Raw genomic sequence first — 19003 nt, forward strand, 5'->3', positions numbered from 1 at the left:
TAATAAATGATGCCTGCAGAGAGGGAGCCAATAAAGGGCCAGCTCGGACAACCGGCTCCTAGGGCCCTAACATCCCATACCTTCGCTAACACCATCACAGACCAGACCTCTTAGCCTAAAGTGATGTGACTGCTGCCGAACACAGCGCTGGCGAGTAGGTCCTGGCCAGGCTTCTGATGATGGCATTCACATGAAATCAGACTGGGATTTAAATCGTAGTCTAACATCAACAATACTAATTTTTAATATATCTTATGCACAGAACTATGTTAAAAGTTGAACATCAAGGAAACCTTAAGGGGAAATTGTATGGTTTAGTATCATGTTTTCAGAAATAGCATCCTTTTCTAGCAATGAAGTAAATCCTCATTCATCAAAAGACTCTAGCACGTGAAATAAAATATCTGGGATTTGTTTCAGAATTTTCCAGTGTGTAATTGGGGGGGGGGTCTGTAGATGAGACAAGATTAAGTTGGTAATTAATAAACCTAAATGACAGGGGACCGCCCAGGTGGCTCAGTCAGTTAAGCGTCTGACTCTTGGTTTTGGCTCAGGTCATGACCTTAGGGTCCTGGGCCTGAGCCCCGAGTTGGTCTCCGTCCTTAGTGGGAAGTCTCCTTTTCCCGCTGCCCCTCCCCCCCCATTAGTCTGACCCTTGGTTTTGGCTCAGGTCATGACCTTAGGGTCCTGGGCCTGAGCCCCGAGTTGGGCTCCGTCCTTAGCGGGAAGTCTCCTTTTCCCGCTGCCCCTCCCCCCCATTAGACTCTCGCATGTGCTAATAAATAAAATCATTAAAAAAAAAAAAACCTTAGATGACAGGGAATTCATTACACTATTCTACTTATGAATATGTCTGAAACTTCCTACAACAGAAAGTTAAATAAAACAAGACTCTAGTACAAGCTCAAACCTCAAAACAATTTAATGGAAGTAAAATAAAATACTGGGGAGAGAAAGGAGATAAAGTGACAAAAATAACCTCTTGCTCACTATACCTCAGTTATTTAAAAGAATTATTCTCATACATGCTATAAATAATAATTTTAAATAGCCAGGTGTATAAATAATTTGATGAATCACTGTGAAATAGACGTTATCTGTTGCATCAGTGAAGAGTATTTTCTAAAAGGAAAAAATTCGGGGCAATGGCTACTTTGGCCTTTAACTACACAATCCTCTTATTAAAAGAGAAAAGCCACACCCAAAAGTAAAAAAGAGAGAGGGAGAGGGAGAGAAAAGGCACGCTACACTCTACTGGATGCATCATAACCATTGTTCACTTATCAAATATTTACCGAGCACCCACTACATGCAAAGAGCGGGGCGAGGCGCTAGGGGCCATAAAAAAGTATATAGAACAGGATTTTTGTCTTTTGGGAGTTTATGGTTTTAGAAAAGCAAGTGGATTGAACATCTATTTACTTCACCTTTAAAACGAAAACAAAAAGCAAACTGCAGGACCCTGCTTAGGGTCAGTCCACATTTGGTACCATGGCTGGAATCTAGCTGCAGCTGGAGCACATGAACTGATGCTTACGTTCTCAAGTCGGTAACAAGGGTTTCCTCTGTTGTAGTTAGGGGCGTGCAACAGGTATATTGATTTTACAACATTTTAATTAAAAAAACAGTAAAATATAAAAATTTCTACCTGGATTCCCTACTCCCCCCACACCCTAAACTCCCTGCTGGTCCCTGCAGAGCCTATTCTCTCACACCTCTGGCCTTTTGTATACGCTCTTTCTTAAGCTTCATTCACTCATCTAAAAAATACTTTTAGGCACCTATGATGAGCCAAGTGTTGTTCCAGGCACAGAGCCTAGCGCAGTAAATAATACAGCCAAAAATCTCTGTCCTAATGGAGCTTTTATATTCTAGTTTCTGATATGTCTCCTCAGTCTAGCACTATCCCCATCCACTCCGTGGACTCCTAGACAAGAGCTCTGTGGTGGAAACTGCCTTGACTCCACCCACTCCCTGTGACCACCCTCCAACACGTGCCGTCAAGGACTCAGGGGGCCTACTTTGCTCATCTCTGCTTCTCTAGCACCTACCACAGCAGCTGGCACACAGAAGAAACTTAGCTGATAAGTTGATTATCAATTTATTAATAGTTTAAGCTTTAGAAATCTAGAAGATTCATTTATACAAGATACTTAATCCCCTGGAAATCCCAAATCACTAAAATATTACCACACATTCGGTCCATTTTTATTAAACTAATAATACACGACAGTATTATTAACATAGAAGTAGTTCTCTTCTCAGCATAATACCTATTTAGCTTAAAGATTTTCAAGATATTAAACCATTATTACTGTTTACACATCAGGTTTCACATTTTAAAAATGAAGACCCAAACTGACATGTTCTTTTACTTCATTCATGTCAATAGATTTAATACCATACTGATGACTCTGAACACACCAAAAAACCCAGAACAAATACTAAACATGCCATTCTCATAACTTTCTTTTCTAGATGCTAAGTGCAAACACATTTTTTTCAGGCACTGTAGCAAATACACCAGCTGTCCCTGCCCAAAATAACCATGGTTCAAAAGTAGACATGGCCCTGACTGACCCACCTCCACTCCTGATTGGACTACTTCTTCAACAACAAATATAGGCCAAATCAATTAAAGTAATCTTCAAGAAGTCAACCAAATTTTCCGTGTCAAATATTACTTGAAATGAATTGGTCATCAACACAGGATTAGAACGATCTATTTTCTACAAACACTATTATATAATTTTATTCCTCGTAATAATATGCTCTAAGGGCATGCTTTTAATGAGTGTTGATAGTCTTTTAAATTGCTTTGTTTTATTCACATCTTGCTAAATAAAAGCCTATCAGTAGAGAGGTCAGGGGGGTATTATACAAAGGACACCAGAAGCAATCAGGTACTTGAAAACTTTTTTGAGGATGATTATGACATTGAGCATGGCTACACACCACACTGTATTCTCACTTACAGGTCCGAACTAGACAAGCTCCTTGCAGAAACTGCTTGCCGTAACCTTCATTTCCAATACTTAAAGTAACTTGCAGCCCAATGAACCTTGGACCCTTCTGTGCTGTTCTCTCCCTCTACCCTTCTTCGATTGCATCAGCAGGCTTTACCTTGGGGGGTGACTGCTGCAGTTTGTTGGTATTTCCTGAATGCTGCAGTCTTAGAGCCCGGGGGATAAATTCAGGAGCCAGTGGATTCAACACATACGTCTTCTTGAGTTCTAAAGCCTCTAGCTGAGCTTTGATCTGTTCAAAAGTGATTCCGTGTAGGCTATTATTTTCATGACACAGGGCAATAAACCGTTCCCAAAATTTCCTACAGAAAAGATTTAGAAGATCAGTTTACAATTTCAGTGGATAAGATCACAGAAATGAACATAAGCAACTAAAGAGAGTTTTGAATTCCCTCTTCCCACCCCAAATCCTCAGATCCATCCTTCACCTGACTGTGATTCAGGTATAACTTTTCCACAAGAGCACAAGACTCCAGAAGTTTGATTCTGAAACTACTGTCATGTATAATATTGTGGAAAATACAAATTATGCTCTCAATTAATTTTGGCTGACCAATGCAAGTAATGTCGTCCATGCTCAATGAGTCACGCTAACCTAGAATGACAGTTTTATTATCCACATAATAAGTAAGGATTTCAGAACCGATGTTACCTCATTTTACAGATGATTTGTACTTCTAGACATACTCACATATACATTATATACACACACAAATGCAGACACATGTATAAATCAGACTAATTTGAATTATGGGGCCAAAGGAGCCTGGTGCTAGATGACTAAGAAAAGCCAGCTCAGGACATAAATCTGAGCCACAAAGTAGACAACGATCAGGGAAGATTCCTAAGAAATAACTAGCTATTCCTATATTTTTCTCTTACTTAACAGATGCTTCTCACAAACACAACTTATAACATTAATTGACTAAGTTAAGAGAGTTAAATTAATTATGAAAAATACAGGAAGCTGGAAAGCTAGTTTTAATGCTGATTATTCATTTCCTAATTAAATTAATAAATAGTAAAGGAAAAAATACATTCAAAAACTTGTTGCAGTTGGATAGCTGTTTTCCTACAGGTTTGAAAACTGATCTCCAAATATTAAAAATATTAAATACATATTATAAAAAACACAAAAATTTTTTAATGTTAGATGACTATTATAAATATGCATACCTATCTTTAATATGAGGTTCAAATAATGTTTTATTATACTATAAAAGACATATGATACGGTTTCTTCTCAAGTTGGTATCCTTGTGTCCAGGTGGACAAGAAGTAATCAAGATGGCTTTAAGAAGCATAAATGAAAAGGTTTATATTATAAAAATTAGTATATGAACGGGAATTGGGTTATTAATCTATTCATAAAACTTTGCAGGGTTTAATTCTGAACTATATTTCTCTTACATATGTCTACTTTTTTAAAGATAAGTTTAAGAAATGGGTCCAAAAGAAATGTCAGGCCTGTATGTCAACAATAGGAAAAGTACTACAAAATATTAAATATGCATTTCTGACGATAAGACATAAAGGCTACCAAGATAGTCATTCAGTTACAGGAAGTACATGTTGCTAAGAAATGCACACTAATACCCCTTATTTTTATTAAGAACCCTTCTGGAAGTGCCTGGGTGGCTCAGTTAGTTAAGCGTCTGACTCTTGGTTTCAGCTCAGGTCAAGATCTCAGGGTCATGATCTCAGGGTCATGAGATGGAGCCCCACGATAAGCTCCATGCTCAGTGCAGAGACTGTTTGTCTCTCTCCCTCCCCCTCCGCCCCTCCCTGCTCTCTCTCTCTCATAAATAAGTAAAATCTTAGGGGGAAAAAGAACCCTTCTGAAGGAATCAAGGCTTTTCTTCTCACAGTCTGATAGCTAAGGAAGAATTATTATTTTTTTAATTTTTTATTTATTTGAAAGAGGGTGTGTGAGAAAGAAAGCACAAGCAGGAGGAGCTGCAGAGGGAGATGGAGAAGCAGGCTCCCCACTGAGCAGGGAGATGGACGCGACCTCGATCCCCGATCCCCGGACCCTGGGATCACGACCTGAGCCGAAGGCAGACGCTTAACTGACTGAGCCACCCCGGCTCCCCAAATTATCTTTAATATAGCACTTAGGAGCTAAAATCCATAAACTTTCCTGCCCTTCTGATTTAAAAAGCCACAGTATTCAACTGTACGAATATTTATCAACATGATTCTACATGCTATATTCAGAAGAAGTATCTTTGGTCTAACTGATAAAGCATCAATTTCATAAAATGGCATTTCATATTTGGGTTGAAATTCAAGACACAGAAAAACAAGGAGAGAATGGATGGGCTTCTACTCAGTTTTAATACCAATTTTTTATCACATATTTTCATTTCCAGCACAGAACTTGTTCTATGCTCACAAACTCCTTTTTAAACCTCACACTCAGTTCCTATACCACCTTCGCTGACCTCAGCTACACTGAACAAGAGCTGAAGTAACACGGAGTTAAGCAGAACCTTCAATTAACCCCACAGTTCAGGAGAAGCTAGTTACAGTCTTTGTCTACAACAGGCTTAGAGCTAAAGGACACAATTCCAGAACAGTAAACACTTACAATAACTTAATCAAGTTAAATGAGTTCTGAAAGTAACCTGAAATCTCCATTTTAAATCTCACTTATCCTTTGCCCCACTGGTACGGTGAAGTGGTCAAGCACATGGATTCCAGAACTACACTCTGGGGTTTTGGTCCTGGCTCTGTCATTCAGCTGTGTAACTTCAGGCAATTCAGTAACGTAATCTCTCTTTGTAGCTCAATTTCCTCATGTGTAAAATAAGGCACCAACAGTATTAATATTATACTTTCTCACTTTTAAACTTTATGTATTTTTTCCTTCAAAAATTCTTGAAGTTAATTTTTTTTCCTTTTCTCTCTTTGTGAAGGCTCTTTCAAAGACTACTCACACAGCCCTTGAACTCCCCAATACTTGAAATAAAATACTATGTATGGCATTATGAGGCAATTCTGAACACAGAGTTGAGGACTCCAACTATACTCAGAATGAGAATTAGACTTCACCACTATGGTTATTTATAGCCTGCACTAATTCTCAGGCTCACCCCTAAAATTTTCACATATTATTATGATAACAATTTGGGCTAGAGAACCCAAGTATGTTTCTACATTGTAATATAATTACAACCATTTCAAAGAAGATAACCTTACTTTTAATCACCGCATGAACAAAGTTTGGTTTTGTTTTTATGCTAACCTTGCTTCTAGGATCACTGATAAAACACTGAAAAATCACTTGGCATCCTTAAGTGATAGGGAGTGTGTATGTATACACGCACGTATACTTACATCTCTACACACATATGAAATATGATTGTATCTCATTGAGTAAATGGAATTTGCTAATGAAGAAATTCATTTCAAAGGAAGACCTCCTCCAAACACACTGGTTTGGAGAAATGTATGACTCTTCTCTGGCTCTCCCCATTCAGTGTAGATTTATGCAAGCGTATTCATCACTTCCTGGGAAAGGCAGGGTAACCAAGAGAGAAGAACTTGGGTTTTGAAGTCAATGTGACATCTGTTTGAGTGAACCATTTAATAGGTATATGACCTTGGGCAGTAACTTAAACTCTTTGAACCAGGCAGCCCATTTAAAATGCAAATAAAATTCCCACATTGCAGGGTTGTTGGGATGACTGAATAAGGCTAAGTGTGCAAAGCACTTAACCAAGCACCTGGCAAGAGAAAGCTGTCAGTAAACAGCAGCTACTATATTAATGTAGTTGGTTTGGCGAGCTGGGGAGGGGGAAGTTCACTACATTCACTTCAGGTTAATAGATAAATTCTATTTAAAAATACAATAAAAAAGATTATATAATGGTTGCCTTCTAAAGTGTTATACTATACACAATAATTATTCCTTAAAAATTTAATATTTGGAAATATCATATTAGTTTTTCATAAATACTGAATGGGACACGGGGGTGGGAGGGATTAACTCAAACTACAAAGAATTCATTCCTCTGTTATTATAGTGCCTAAGAATCATAGATGTCAGGGCCCCTGGGTGGCTCAGTCGGTTGGGCGTCTGCCTTCGGCTTGGGTCATGATGCTGGAGTCCCGGGATGGAGCCCGGCGTTGGGCTCCCTGCTCAGCGGGAGGTCAGCTTCTCCCTCTGCCCTTCACCCCGCTCTCATGCTCTCTCACTCTCTCTCTCTTAAATAAATAAAATCTTTAAAAAAAATAAAGGCCATATACAACAAGTCCACAGTTAACATCATACTTAACGGCGAAAAGCTGAAAGCTTTAAAAAAAAAAAAATTATGTATGTCCCTCAAGTTTACTTGTCTTATGAGATTAAATTAATTTCTAATAAAATGAGAAAGATTAAACACAAATACCCATACACTTCAACTCTCAGCTCTTGAATTAAAGCCATGATTACACTGTCCAAATAACACAGATAATCAGCATTCCAAATTAGCTATAAGTCACATGATTTTTTTCTCCCTACATAATACAGATAACCTCTCTGAAACTATTTTGCCAGCTTATAAATTAATTTGCAGTCCTTAATACACTCCAGCTGAGTAGTAAGAAATAAGCAACCAACAGACCTGGCTACAAGTTAAAAATTAGCCCTAGATAATTCTGACAGCATGGCCTCAGAAAGAATTATTCACCTATTTGCTCTGAGAAAATAACAATTTATGTCAGAGAAGGGGTGAAAAACGCTGATCTCATGGAATTCACAGCATAATAAAACTCTACAGAAAGGGATAATGGTTTTTAAAAAAATAATATTTATATTGATAAATGTTTGATGTTATTTATAAAAAGAGTCCAAAACAAGTTTGGCTCAAGACTATTGTTATACCCACTTACTCCTGACAATTTCTAATTTGTCTTTTTTTTTCCCCTAGTTTTTTTCAGTAAATTGTCCTATTTTCTATGTGTCTTAACCCACTAAATTCTTTTTTTTTTTTTTAAGATTTTATTTATTTATTTGACACAGAGACAGCCAGTGAGAGAGAGAGACAAGCAGGGGGAGTGGGAGAGGAAGAAGCAGGCTCCCAGCAGAGGAACCTGATGTGGGGCTTGATCCCAGAACGCTGGGATCACGCCCTGAGCCGAAGGCAGACGCTTAACGACTGCGCCGCCCAGGCGCCCCTAACCCACTAAATTCTAATCAAACTGTATGTATTCTCACATTTTTCAAATGATAAATATAAACAAAAATGGTAAAATATCACAGCAATATTCTAACCAAATATACTTTCAATGAATTATAAAGTAACTAAAGTAAAATTCTTAGGAGAAAAGCCAAATAATTATTCCTAGTTTTATTCATTTGTAACTTGGAATTAATATAGTCCCTTCCCCAACTTTCTGTCATTAGTGGCTAAAAATGAACAGAAATCTACCTTTTAAATATGAAATTAAAGATATTTTGGGGGACCTGGGTGGCTCAGTCAGCTAAGTGTCTGCCTTCGGCCCAGGTCATGATCTTGGGGTCCTGGGATCAGGGCCCGTGTCGGGCTCCCTGCTCAGTGGGGAGTCTGCTTCTCCCTCTGCCTCTCTCTCTCTCAAATAAATTATACAATTTTAAAAAAAAGATATTTTACAACAGGACTGTTTAGCTATGCATAAATAAGTCTTGGACCACTCAAGTTTTGTGGATTTTTTTTTTAAGTAAAAGGTCACTTTTCATAACCTAACCATAAATTAAAACTACTTGATTCCTTTGTTAATGGCTTTCCCCTATAAAGTATATTAATTTCTTCTAGAGTCTTAAACTCTAATACATGCAGATTATTATTAAAGGTCCCAGCTGTCTCCCTTCCCATAGAATTCTTCTCCCTGCTGAAACAGAAAACAGACAATAAAATGCTGCCATATCTATATTGCAATAGAAAACCTGGTTTAGGCCACTTCCTAACAGCTCTGTCTACTTCAATTCTAACATATCGAAAAGAGGTAATTACCCAAGGCATGTTCAGGACTGTCTACATCACTTTCTACTATCTGAATTCACTTTGACAGGTCCTAGAATCCTTCCACAACTTTAAAGTCATTCCTAGTGTATTTCTTTTCCATAAAAGAATATAGATCATAAATTTCTGTTCAACTGTTTTTTGTTAATGGTAACATAATTTTCAACACTATAAAGACCAAGTCTTACATTATTGGCTTCAAACAGTTAAATTCCTATTACCTGGTATCAATCATAGTTGTATAGAGAGTAATTTTTTTATTTTGATATTTTAACTATATTTTAGCAGAAATACTTCCTTATGACTACAATCTAAGGAATACCAGCAACACTATCCCAAGACAACTAATAACCACTCCTAACCTCCATTATTTTAAGACCCTTAGATTAACCAAACATGAAGAATCATTTACACTGAGAAGCCCTGAGAGAAAGTAAGTAGAGAAGGAAATTCATCAAAAACAAGCTGACACAATAATGAAGGGGAAAAAATGAAATAATATCAATATAAAATTCACTCTCCATCAAAGATACACATATACACAAAACCACCTCAGGACTCTCGCACAAGCTGTTCCCTCTTCCTGGAGCACTTTTACCCCAGATTTCAGCAGAGCTCACTCCCTCGCTTCAAAGTCAGGTTCTCAGTGAGGGATGCTCTGACCATACTCCATAAATCACAAACCAGACCACTGCACCCCCATCACTCCTAATTCCCCTTAATGTTGTATTTCTCTTCCATTGAACTTACCACATACAAGACTACAGGGTATCTTATTTTGTTTATTCTCAGTCTTCCTCTCCTCCCCAATAAAATGTAAAGCCCACAAAGGCAGAGATTTTTATTCATTTTTGTTCACTGATATATTCTTAGTGGCTAGAATAGTGCTTAGGACATAGTAGGCACTCGGGAAATATCTGTTGAGTGATAACTAAATGAAAGAATACATAATTATGAACATAATGAATAGACCCAAAGCAATATATTTTTGTGTTCCCACTGGATATCAGGTGACTGAACCTGACTTTAATTAGCCAAGAGGTCATATAAATAAGTATATACATAGGGATGCAAATTACATTTTCCCCCTTTACCGTCTTAATCAGTAACACATAATTACCTGCATCTTCCAATAGAGCACAGAGCAATGGGATCACCCACCACAGCAACCAGGGACTGTGCTCTTGTGATGGCAGTATTGAGAAGTTTGTAGTTAGATAAAAAACCATAATCTAAATCCTCTGTGGAATCTTCCAGCAGTTGCTCTTTCTTTTTAATTGGTGTCTGTTTATGTTTACAAGTATGCCTTGTACGTACTGTGCTAAGAAACAAAACTCTGAACTGTTTTCCTATAAAAAAATAAATAAAAGACTTAAGATTGTTATTTTGAACCACTGATACAATAAAAGCATTTCACTTTTTAAACGTTACTGCTAAATACCAAGTGTCAGTGAGGATGTGGAGAAACGAAAACTCCTGTGTCCTGCAGGTGGGAATGTCAAATGGTATGTAAAACACTCTGGAAAGTAGTGTGGCAGCTCCTAAAACAATTAAACATAAAACTAAAACACAGAATTAAAATTAAGCACAGAAAGAACACAGGATCCAGCAAATTCCACCTCTGGGCATTTACCCAAAAGAACTGAAAGTAGGATCTCAAACAGATATTTACATACCCATGTTCTTAACAGCATTAGTCACAGGGTTTGCAAAAGGTAGACACAAGCCCAGTGTCCACTGACAGATGAATGGATGAACAAAATGTGGTGTATACGTACCATGGAATATCACTCAGCCTTAAAAAGGAAGGGCATTCTGACACACACTATGACATGGATGAACCCTGAAGACGTTACGCTAAATAAAATAAGCCAGTCACAAAAGAACAAATACCACGGGACCACACTTATATAAAGTACCCAGAGTAGTCAAATTCACAGAGAGAAAGCAGAATGGTGGTTGCCAGGGACTGGGGGGAGGAGGGAAATAGAACAGGGAGTTACTGTTTAATGGGTACAGAGTTTCAGCTTCACAAGATGAAAAGAGTTCTGGAGCCAGAGGGTGGTGATGGTTGCACAACAATGTGAATGTCCTTAATGCCACTGAACTGTGGCGTTTTATGTATTATTGAACTGGAGAGACACTTTCAGAACGAACACATAAAAACGGTTAAAATGACAACTTTTATTAAAATTTTAAAAATATTATTGCTGGAACCAGCCTTAATGATTATCTCATCTAAGGTCCCACTCAATACAAGGACCATTCCTTGAAGCAGGGTCATCTAGCCTCTCACTAATCAAGACAGACACAGCTGACTCCAGAAGGAAGGCTTACTGAGACTCTAATTTGCACATTTTTTCTTATGCTCTTTCTTATAGCAACACATCAATTCCCTCATTCTGTGACAAATCTACAAATTTCTGAATATAGTTTTAATATCAATCTCCAGTCTTCTCTAGCCAAACAACCCAGGTTCTTTCAATCATTTCTGACTCCCGCCATGTGGCAGTTTTTAGACCATTACCTGTCCTAGGTCTCCTTTGGGTGCTTCCTACCTTACTGGTAATATTCCTTGTAAATGCATGCCCAAATGGCCACTCTCACCATTACTATTTAACATAGTACTAAAGTCTTAGCCTCAGTCAGTCAACAAAAAGAGGAAAAAGGGGGGGTATCCAAATCGGCAAGGACAAAGTCAAACTTTCACTACTTGCAAATAACATGATAGTCTATGTAGAAAACCTGGAAGACACCACCAAAAAATTGCTAGAACTAACACATAAATTCAGCAAAGTCACAGGACATAAAATCAAAGTGCAGAAATCTGTTGCATTTTTACATACCAAAAAAGAAGCAGCAGATAAGAATCAAAAATTGATCCCACTTGCAATCACAGCAAAAGCCATAAGATACCTGGGAAGATACCTAACTAAAGAGGTAAAAGATCTGTACTCTAAACACACAGAATCCTTATGAAATACATTGAAGAGGACACGAAGAAATGGAAAAGCATTCCATGCTCATGGATTGGAAGAACAAACATTGTCAAAATGTCTATACTACCCAAAACATCTACACATTTAATGCAATCCCTATCAAAATGCTACCAACATTTTTCACAGACCTAGAACAAATAATCCTAAAATTTGTATGGAACCACAAAAGACCCCGAATAGCCAAAGCAATTCTGAAAAAGAAAAACAAAACTGGAGGCATCACAATTCTGGATTTCAAGCTACATTACAAAGCTGTAGTCATTAAGATAGTATGGTCCTGGCACAAAAACAGACACAAAGATCCATGGAACAGAAAAAACGGACCCAAAACTACATGGTCAACTAATCTTTGACAAAGCAGGAAAGAATATCCGATGGAAGAAAGACAGTCTCTTCAACAAATGGTGTTGGGAAATCTGGACAGCAACATGCAAAAGAATGAAACTGGAGACCACTTTCTTATACCATACACAAAAATAAATTCAAAATGGACGAAAGACCTAAATGTGAGACAAGAAACCATCAAAATTCTACAGGAGAACACAGGCAGCAACCTCTCTGACCTCCACTGTAGCAACTTCTTACTAGACACCCCACCCGAGGCAAGAGAAACAAAAGCAAAAATGAACTAGTGGGACTTCATCAAGATAAAAAGCTTCTGCACAATAAAGGAAACAATCAATAAAACTCAAAGGCAGCCTATGGACTGGGAGAAGTTATTTCATACTGCATATCTGATAAAGGGTTAGTATGCACTATCTATAAAGAGCTCGTCAAACTCAACACCCAAAAAAACAAATAATCCAGCTAAGAAATGAGCAGAAGACATGAATAGACACTTTCCCAAAGAAGACATCCAGATGGCTAACAGACACATGAAAAGATGCTCATCATCACTCATCATCAAGGAAATACAAATCAAAAACCACAATGACGGGGCACCGGGGTGGCTCAGTCGGTTAAATGTCCTACTCTTGGTTTCAGCTCAGGTCATGACCTCAGGGTCATGGGATTGAGCCCCACACTGGGCTCTATGCTCAGCACAGAGTCTGAGATTCTCTGCCTTTCCCTCTCCTTCCCACTCTCTCTTTCCCACTCTTGTGTGTACGCTCTCTCTCTAAAATAGATAAATAAAATCTTTAAAAAAAAAAGAAAAGAAAAAAGATCAAAACCATTTACCTCACACCTGTCAGAATGACTAAAATTAACAACACAAGAAACAACAGGTATCGGCGAGGATGTGGAGAAAGGGGAACACTCCTGAACTGCTGGTTGAGAATGCAAACTGGGGCAGCCACCCTGGAGAACAGTATGGAGGTTCCTCAAAAAAATAAAATTGAATTACCTTACAACCCAGCAATTGCACTACTAGGTATTTACCCAAAGGATACAAAAATACAAAAAAGGATTCAAAGGGGTATATGCACCCCGATGTTTACAGTAGTATTATCAACAACAGCCAAACTACAGAGAGAGCCCAAAAGCCCATCAACTGATGAATGGATAAAGAAGATGTGGTATACACACACACACACACACACACACACACACACACACACCCCTACATGTGGAATATTACTCAGCCATCCAAGAGAATGAAATCTTGCCATTTGCAATGACGTGGATGGAACCAGAATGTATTATGCTAAGGGAAATAAGTCAATCACAGAAAGACAAATACCATATGATTTCACTCATATGTGGAATTTAAGAAACAAAACAGGTGAACATATGGGAAGGGCAGGAGAGGAGAAACAAACCATAAGAGACTCTTAACGACAGAGAACAACTGAGGGTTGGTGGAGGGAGGTGGGTGGGGGATGGGCTAGATAGGTGATGGGTATTAAGGAGGGCACTTGTTGTGAGAAGCATTGGGTGTAGTATATTAAGTGATGAATCACTGAATTTTACTCCTGAAACCAGCATTACACTATATGCTAACTAAAATGTAAATAAATTTGGAAACAAATGCCCAAATTTTGAGGGATCTGCACAACACATGGTATAGTGAAATTATTTTGTCCCCATAATCTACAACTTCATTACTCTTACTATTGTATATTCCCAGGAAACCTAAAACTGAACTTTTCCAGCACTCACATGATAATGCTGCTTCATATATTTAAAGGCACAAACTCAGGGCGCCTGGGTGGCTCAGTCAGTTAAGCGTCTGAAGTCAGCTCAGGTCATGATCTCAGATCCTGGGACTGAGACCCTCACTGGTCTCCACACTCAGCAGGGAGTCTGCTGTCCCTCTCCCTCTCCCTCCACCCCTGCCCACCCCTTCTAATAAACAGAATCTTTTTTAAAAATTATAAAAAATAAACATAAAAAAATAAAAGCACAAACTCTATAGCAACTAACTACATGAAGGCAACTTAAATGAGCTGCTGGTAACTATGCGCTTAGGAACGTCTAGACATAAAACACAAACTGTGCCTTGAAAAATGCATTTAAACACAATATGCTTGACAGTTACAAGTTTTTTAAAAATCCTTATGAACAAATCAGTCTTCAGATAGGGTATACCGACAGTAGGCGTTGTACAGTACTGTGGTTATAACTACTGCATACAGATGTAGTGTGTGGCTTTCACACCATCATGGTCACTGAAAAAATCCATTTGTTCCTACTTCTTTCATTTGGATATAAAAATTTAATAAACATGTAAATGAGCTTGACCTTTAACTGCCAAATTTCCATTAAAGAACTTGGTATAAGAATATATAAGAATAAATCATCGAGCCTTACATCAAAAACCGGGGATGTACTGTATGGTGACTAACATAATATAATAAAAAATCATTATTAGTAAAAAAAATAAAATAAAAATAAAAAAAATAAAAATAAAAATCTGTTTCCTCATTTGGTAAAAAAAAAAAAAAAAAAAAAAAAAGAATATATAAGAATAAGAATACATAATTGCTTGTCCAGAAAAAAGGCCTTGAGAATTAAAAATCAAACATGCACACACTTTAAGATTTAACCATCTGAATAACTTAATTCATTTCAATTAATACTTACCTTGAACATTTAGCACCCTTTCTACATTAACATCAGATAATCTCTTTTTTCGAAGTTCAGCACGTATCCTAAACACTTGATCAGCATATGGAGTTACCACACCGATACTGCCATCATCCAACTTCCCCCACGCTACTGGCCACTTCCTTCTCAACTCTTCCACACGTTCCACCACTTCGAATACCTTTAAACAAACACACACATGCATATTAAAGATATGGTAACTGAAACAGATGTATAAAGGATGCCATTTTAGCAAACGTCATTTAAAAACTATCTCTAAATAGGAGTAATGCTTTGCTGATATGAACACAGGGAGAAAAATTTTATGTACATTTCAAACAGTAAAATTCTACCCAAGTAAAATGCACCCAGTGAAAACATGAATATCAGAGACAACATAATGGGCAACTGGCCCTCACCCTTCATCCAGCCTCCATTCTTAAATGAGGACAGGTTCAAATTCCCATGTAGGGAGGAGGACAGGGATAGGACCATGAAACTGGTAACCCCATCCAGGGAGTCAGGGAAGCAATTCCCCACCTTCCCAGGATTTCTCAGTCCACTCACTCCCTGTCAGGCCAGTGAAATGAACAGCCAACGGAAAGATTCCTAGAGTCAGTGTCACTATTAAGTCTCAGCAGTACAAGATCTAGCACTGTCACCTTCCCCCACTGATAGAACTGAGCAAAGCAGCCAACAGAGAACACCAAACCACAGCTGGGACTAAGACAAATCTGGACTGGAGAGACACTTCCACAATTCACGGTCTTGTAGTAGTACAAGTTTGCCCAAGCCATTTCATTAACCTTAAAATAAAGTAACACCATATTCTGCCCAACTGAATTTATTCAATCTATTTTAATACAATGAAATGATCGAAGTTTCAATGTTTGGCACAGTGGGGGACACAACGATCAATAAAACATGCTCCTTGTCTGCTGAGAGACTGCTGTATATTTAGAAAACAGACTCCACATATAGGTATATTCCATACATATGGAAACAGCAAGCTCAACAGAGGGTCAGGCAAGACACTAGGGGCATACAGAAGAAAGTTGTTTTGTTTTTTAAGATTTCATTTATTTACTTAATTGAGAGAGCGCGCGCATGCGCATGCAAGCAGGGGGAGAAGCAGACAGGAAGGGGAAGGAGGAGGAAAGGATTTCAAGCAGACGATGCGCAGAGTGCACAGCCCGATGTGGGGCTCAGTCTCACAACCCTGAGATCAAGCCCTGAGTTGAAACCAAAAGTCAGAAGCTCAACAAACTGAGCCACCGAGGTGCCCTGAGAATGAAGTTTTTTAAATGTATTTTAAATAACATTATTTAGTATTTGTTAATAATACGTACTTATATTTACAATGTTAAATATACTTAATAAAATTTGACAGTATTTTTATTCCTTTCAAGAACTTGAGGATTATCAGGTAGGATTCTGTTCTCACTGCCAAATAGAAACTCAATGAATGACAGAGGTATAGACTACAGTCTCCCTATTGTTACGATGATTTAAGTGCTTCAGATATACAGACTGTCCAAGGGTTCTGAAGAGTGAACTGAACTGAAGACATGGCGCTCTCACTACAAGGAACAAGAAAGGTGGCCCTGAGTCTACTGCAATAACGAATAAGAAAAACCTATCTTCACCCATTTGGTTAAATATGGGGGTAGATGAAAGATGGGGAGAGACCTCTACTGCCCACCCCACCCAAACGCACACACACAGAGTTCCTACCACTAAGCAATACACAACCATTTCTCCACCTCATCCCTCTGTGAAGGGATGCCTAAAACTGAAGTCAAAATACACAGAGTTGGAATGGTGATATAAGGAGCTTGGGGAAACTTCTCTCCCAGACAGACATCTACTACACTGGTCAAAATTAGCAGACAATCATTCAAAGTCTCTGGAGATTGATCAAAGACTTTATAAGAAATTGAGAAGGATTTATTCAACAAAGTATACAGAAACTTAGTAAGAAGAGGGAGGCCAGGGCATTCAAGCTAGGGACTGCACCCATCCGCACACAGCTCTTACAGAAAGGCTATCTCAGCAGTTGAGAGACAGTTCCCATCTCCCCTAGCTCCCTGGGTTGAAAGAGTTACTCCAGGCAGTTTTGGCAGCTGGTGAGCATCGGATCCCATTTTCCACAGCTCCATGCTGCAGAAGACCTACATTGAACAGTTAACAGCAGTTGATTTTCTTTTACTGCCTTCTAACTATAGACCTCTGATCAATTTTTAAAAGGAAAGATGAATTACTGTTACATAATAAGACCCATTTCTTTGTAAATAAAACGAGTAACGCGTGGGACTCAAGAGAAGAAAGGGAAATGGAGATCACAGACCAAGACTCATTCCTCTAACGACCAACCAAGCATACCCCCTCCTCTGGGTTTCCTGAAGTCCAGAAATCCACTCCCTTGCGACAGCCAGAACGCAACCTCAGAGTCTCTGGCCTGCTGGCCCTTAAAGACTTCACCAGGTTTTTGTCTGCTGCCTGATGTGACCACATTACCCACATTCTCTCTAAACTTAAAAAGTCAGAAACTGTAAGAGAACCATACATGTTATAGCACATACTGCCCTAGCAACACTGTCATTCGGGCCTGTGTAATCTCTCTGGAGCACAGGATTCTGCAATTCAGGTCTTACTCATTTAAAATAAGTCATCTGGGTATGTACTATGAAATATAATCATAGTCTATTTTAGTTAGCTAACAATAATAATTATATGAAAATAATACTGGCTTTTCTTTTAAACAAAGTCATGTATTCTGTATTTTGTCGTAAGAAATGTAAATCAAGGGGCGCCTGGGTGTCTCAGTTGATTAAGCATCTGCCTTCAGCTAAGGCCATGATCCCAGGGTCCTGGGGTCGAGCCCCACGTCAGACTCTCTGCTAAGTGGGAAGCCTGCTTCTCCCTTTGCCTCTGCCTGCTGCTCTGCCTACTTGTATGCACGTGCACGCGCGCTCTCTCTCGCGTGCACACTCTCTGTCAAATAAAGAAAGAAAATCTTTAAAAAAAAAAAAAAAGAAATGTAAATCAAATGTAATCATAATGTCAATCAGTTGTTTCCCGTAGGAGATTCATCTTCACAAATCAATGTTATACAAAAAGAATACATTTTACATGCTATTTTCATGTAAATGAATACAATAGGATGTCAACCCAAAATCGTAAATAAACACTCAACAAGAACAGACCACGTGACTGTGAAAAATAACAATCTCCAAAAGAATTAAGGTACCTCTGCATTATTATAAAAAGCTGTGCTATTTTTTTCTTGTACATCTTCCCCTCGTGCTGTAAAAAAAGTTAGTGGGTAGAAATCCTTGTGTGCTGGTTGCTTTCCACTGGCCATCAGTTTGCCTTCATAGAAGAGCTCAGAGGTGTAACTGCCAAAAAAGACCAAAATAAATAAATAAATAGATAGATAGTAATTTATCATCAAAATTAACTTCACCCATAAGGAAAAAAAATTATCAGTCAATTCTAATAATGCTACTTTCTGTCCTTGATTAATTTTAATTCAAACATCCAACACCTATGAAGGCAAGATTTTCCCCCAAAATTAACCACAGCAATAACAACAGAGTAGGCTCCTGGAATACCACTGCTAAATGAATTAATCTGGTCAGGTATGAAGCCAGAGTATAGAAAGAAAAGGAAAAAATGACAATAGTTCAATACCAGATGAGAATCTTGCTCTATGAGGAAACTGCTAGCTATTTTCTTGGTTAATACATATTTTGATTAATATGGATCATTTACTTACACATGCAAACACAAAGATATACAGACACTGAAACACACACAACTGAAGGACAAACAAGTCTTCAGCTACAAAAAAGAATACTTTTTACTGATGAAAATACTAAGTACTTGATCCATTATTGGCTGCAGCAAATGACTGGCAACTAATAAAGAGGATCACTTTTTAAGAGATGATAAAAGCCACAGT

The 19003-nt window shown here is 38.2% G+C and overlaps 1 protein-coding gene across 4 annotated transcripts in view; it reads right to left on the bottom strand.

The window, feature by feature from the left end:
- The window catches only part of HELZ (helicase with zinc finger), a 159317-nt gene that overhangs the window by 49878 nt on the left and 90436 nt on the right, over positions 1–19003 (bottom strand). For all 4 annotated transcript variants that reach the window (XM_026512424.4, XM_026512419.4, XM_048225749.2 and 1 more), the window contains 4 exons: positions 18290–18437; positions 15037–15220; positions 10134–10362; positions 3124–3328 (listed from right to left, as the gene is read on the bottom strand). In XM_026512424.4, the coding sequence (XP_026368209.1) occupies positions 3124–3328; positions 10134–10362; positions 15037–15220; positions 18290–18437 (766 nt within the window). The remainder of the gene's footprint in view (positions 1–3123; positions 3329–10133; positions 10363–15036; positions 15221–18289; positions 18438–19003) is intronic.

This window comes from Ursus arctos, unplaced genomic scaffold (assembly GCF_023065955.2).
Source record: "Ursus arctos isolate Adak ecotype North America unplaced genomic scaffold, UrsArc2.0 scaffold_24, whole genome shotgun sequence".
Taxonomy (NCBI): domain Eukaryota; kingdom Metazoa; phylum Chordata; class Mammalia; order Carnivora; family Ursidae; genus Ursus; species Ursus arctos.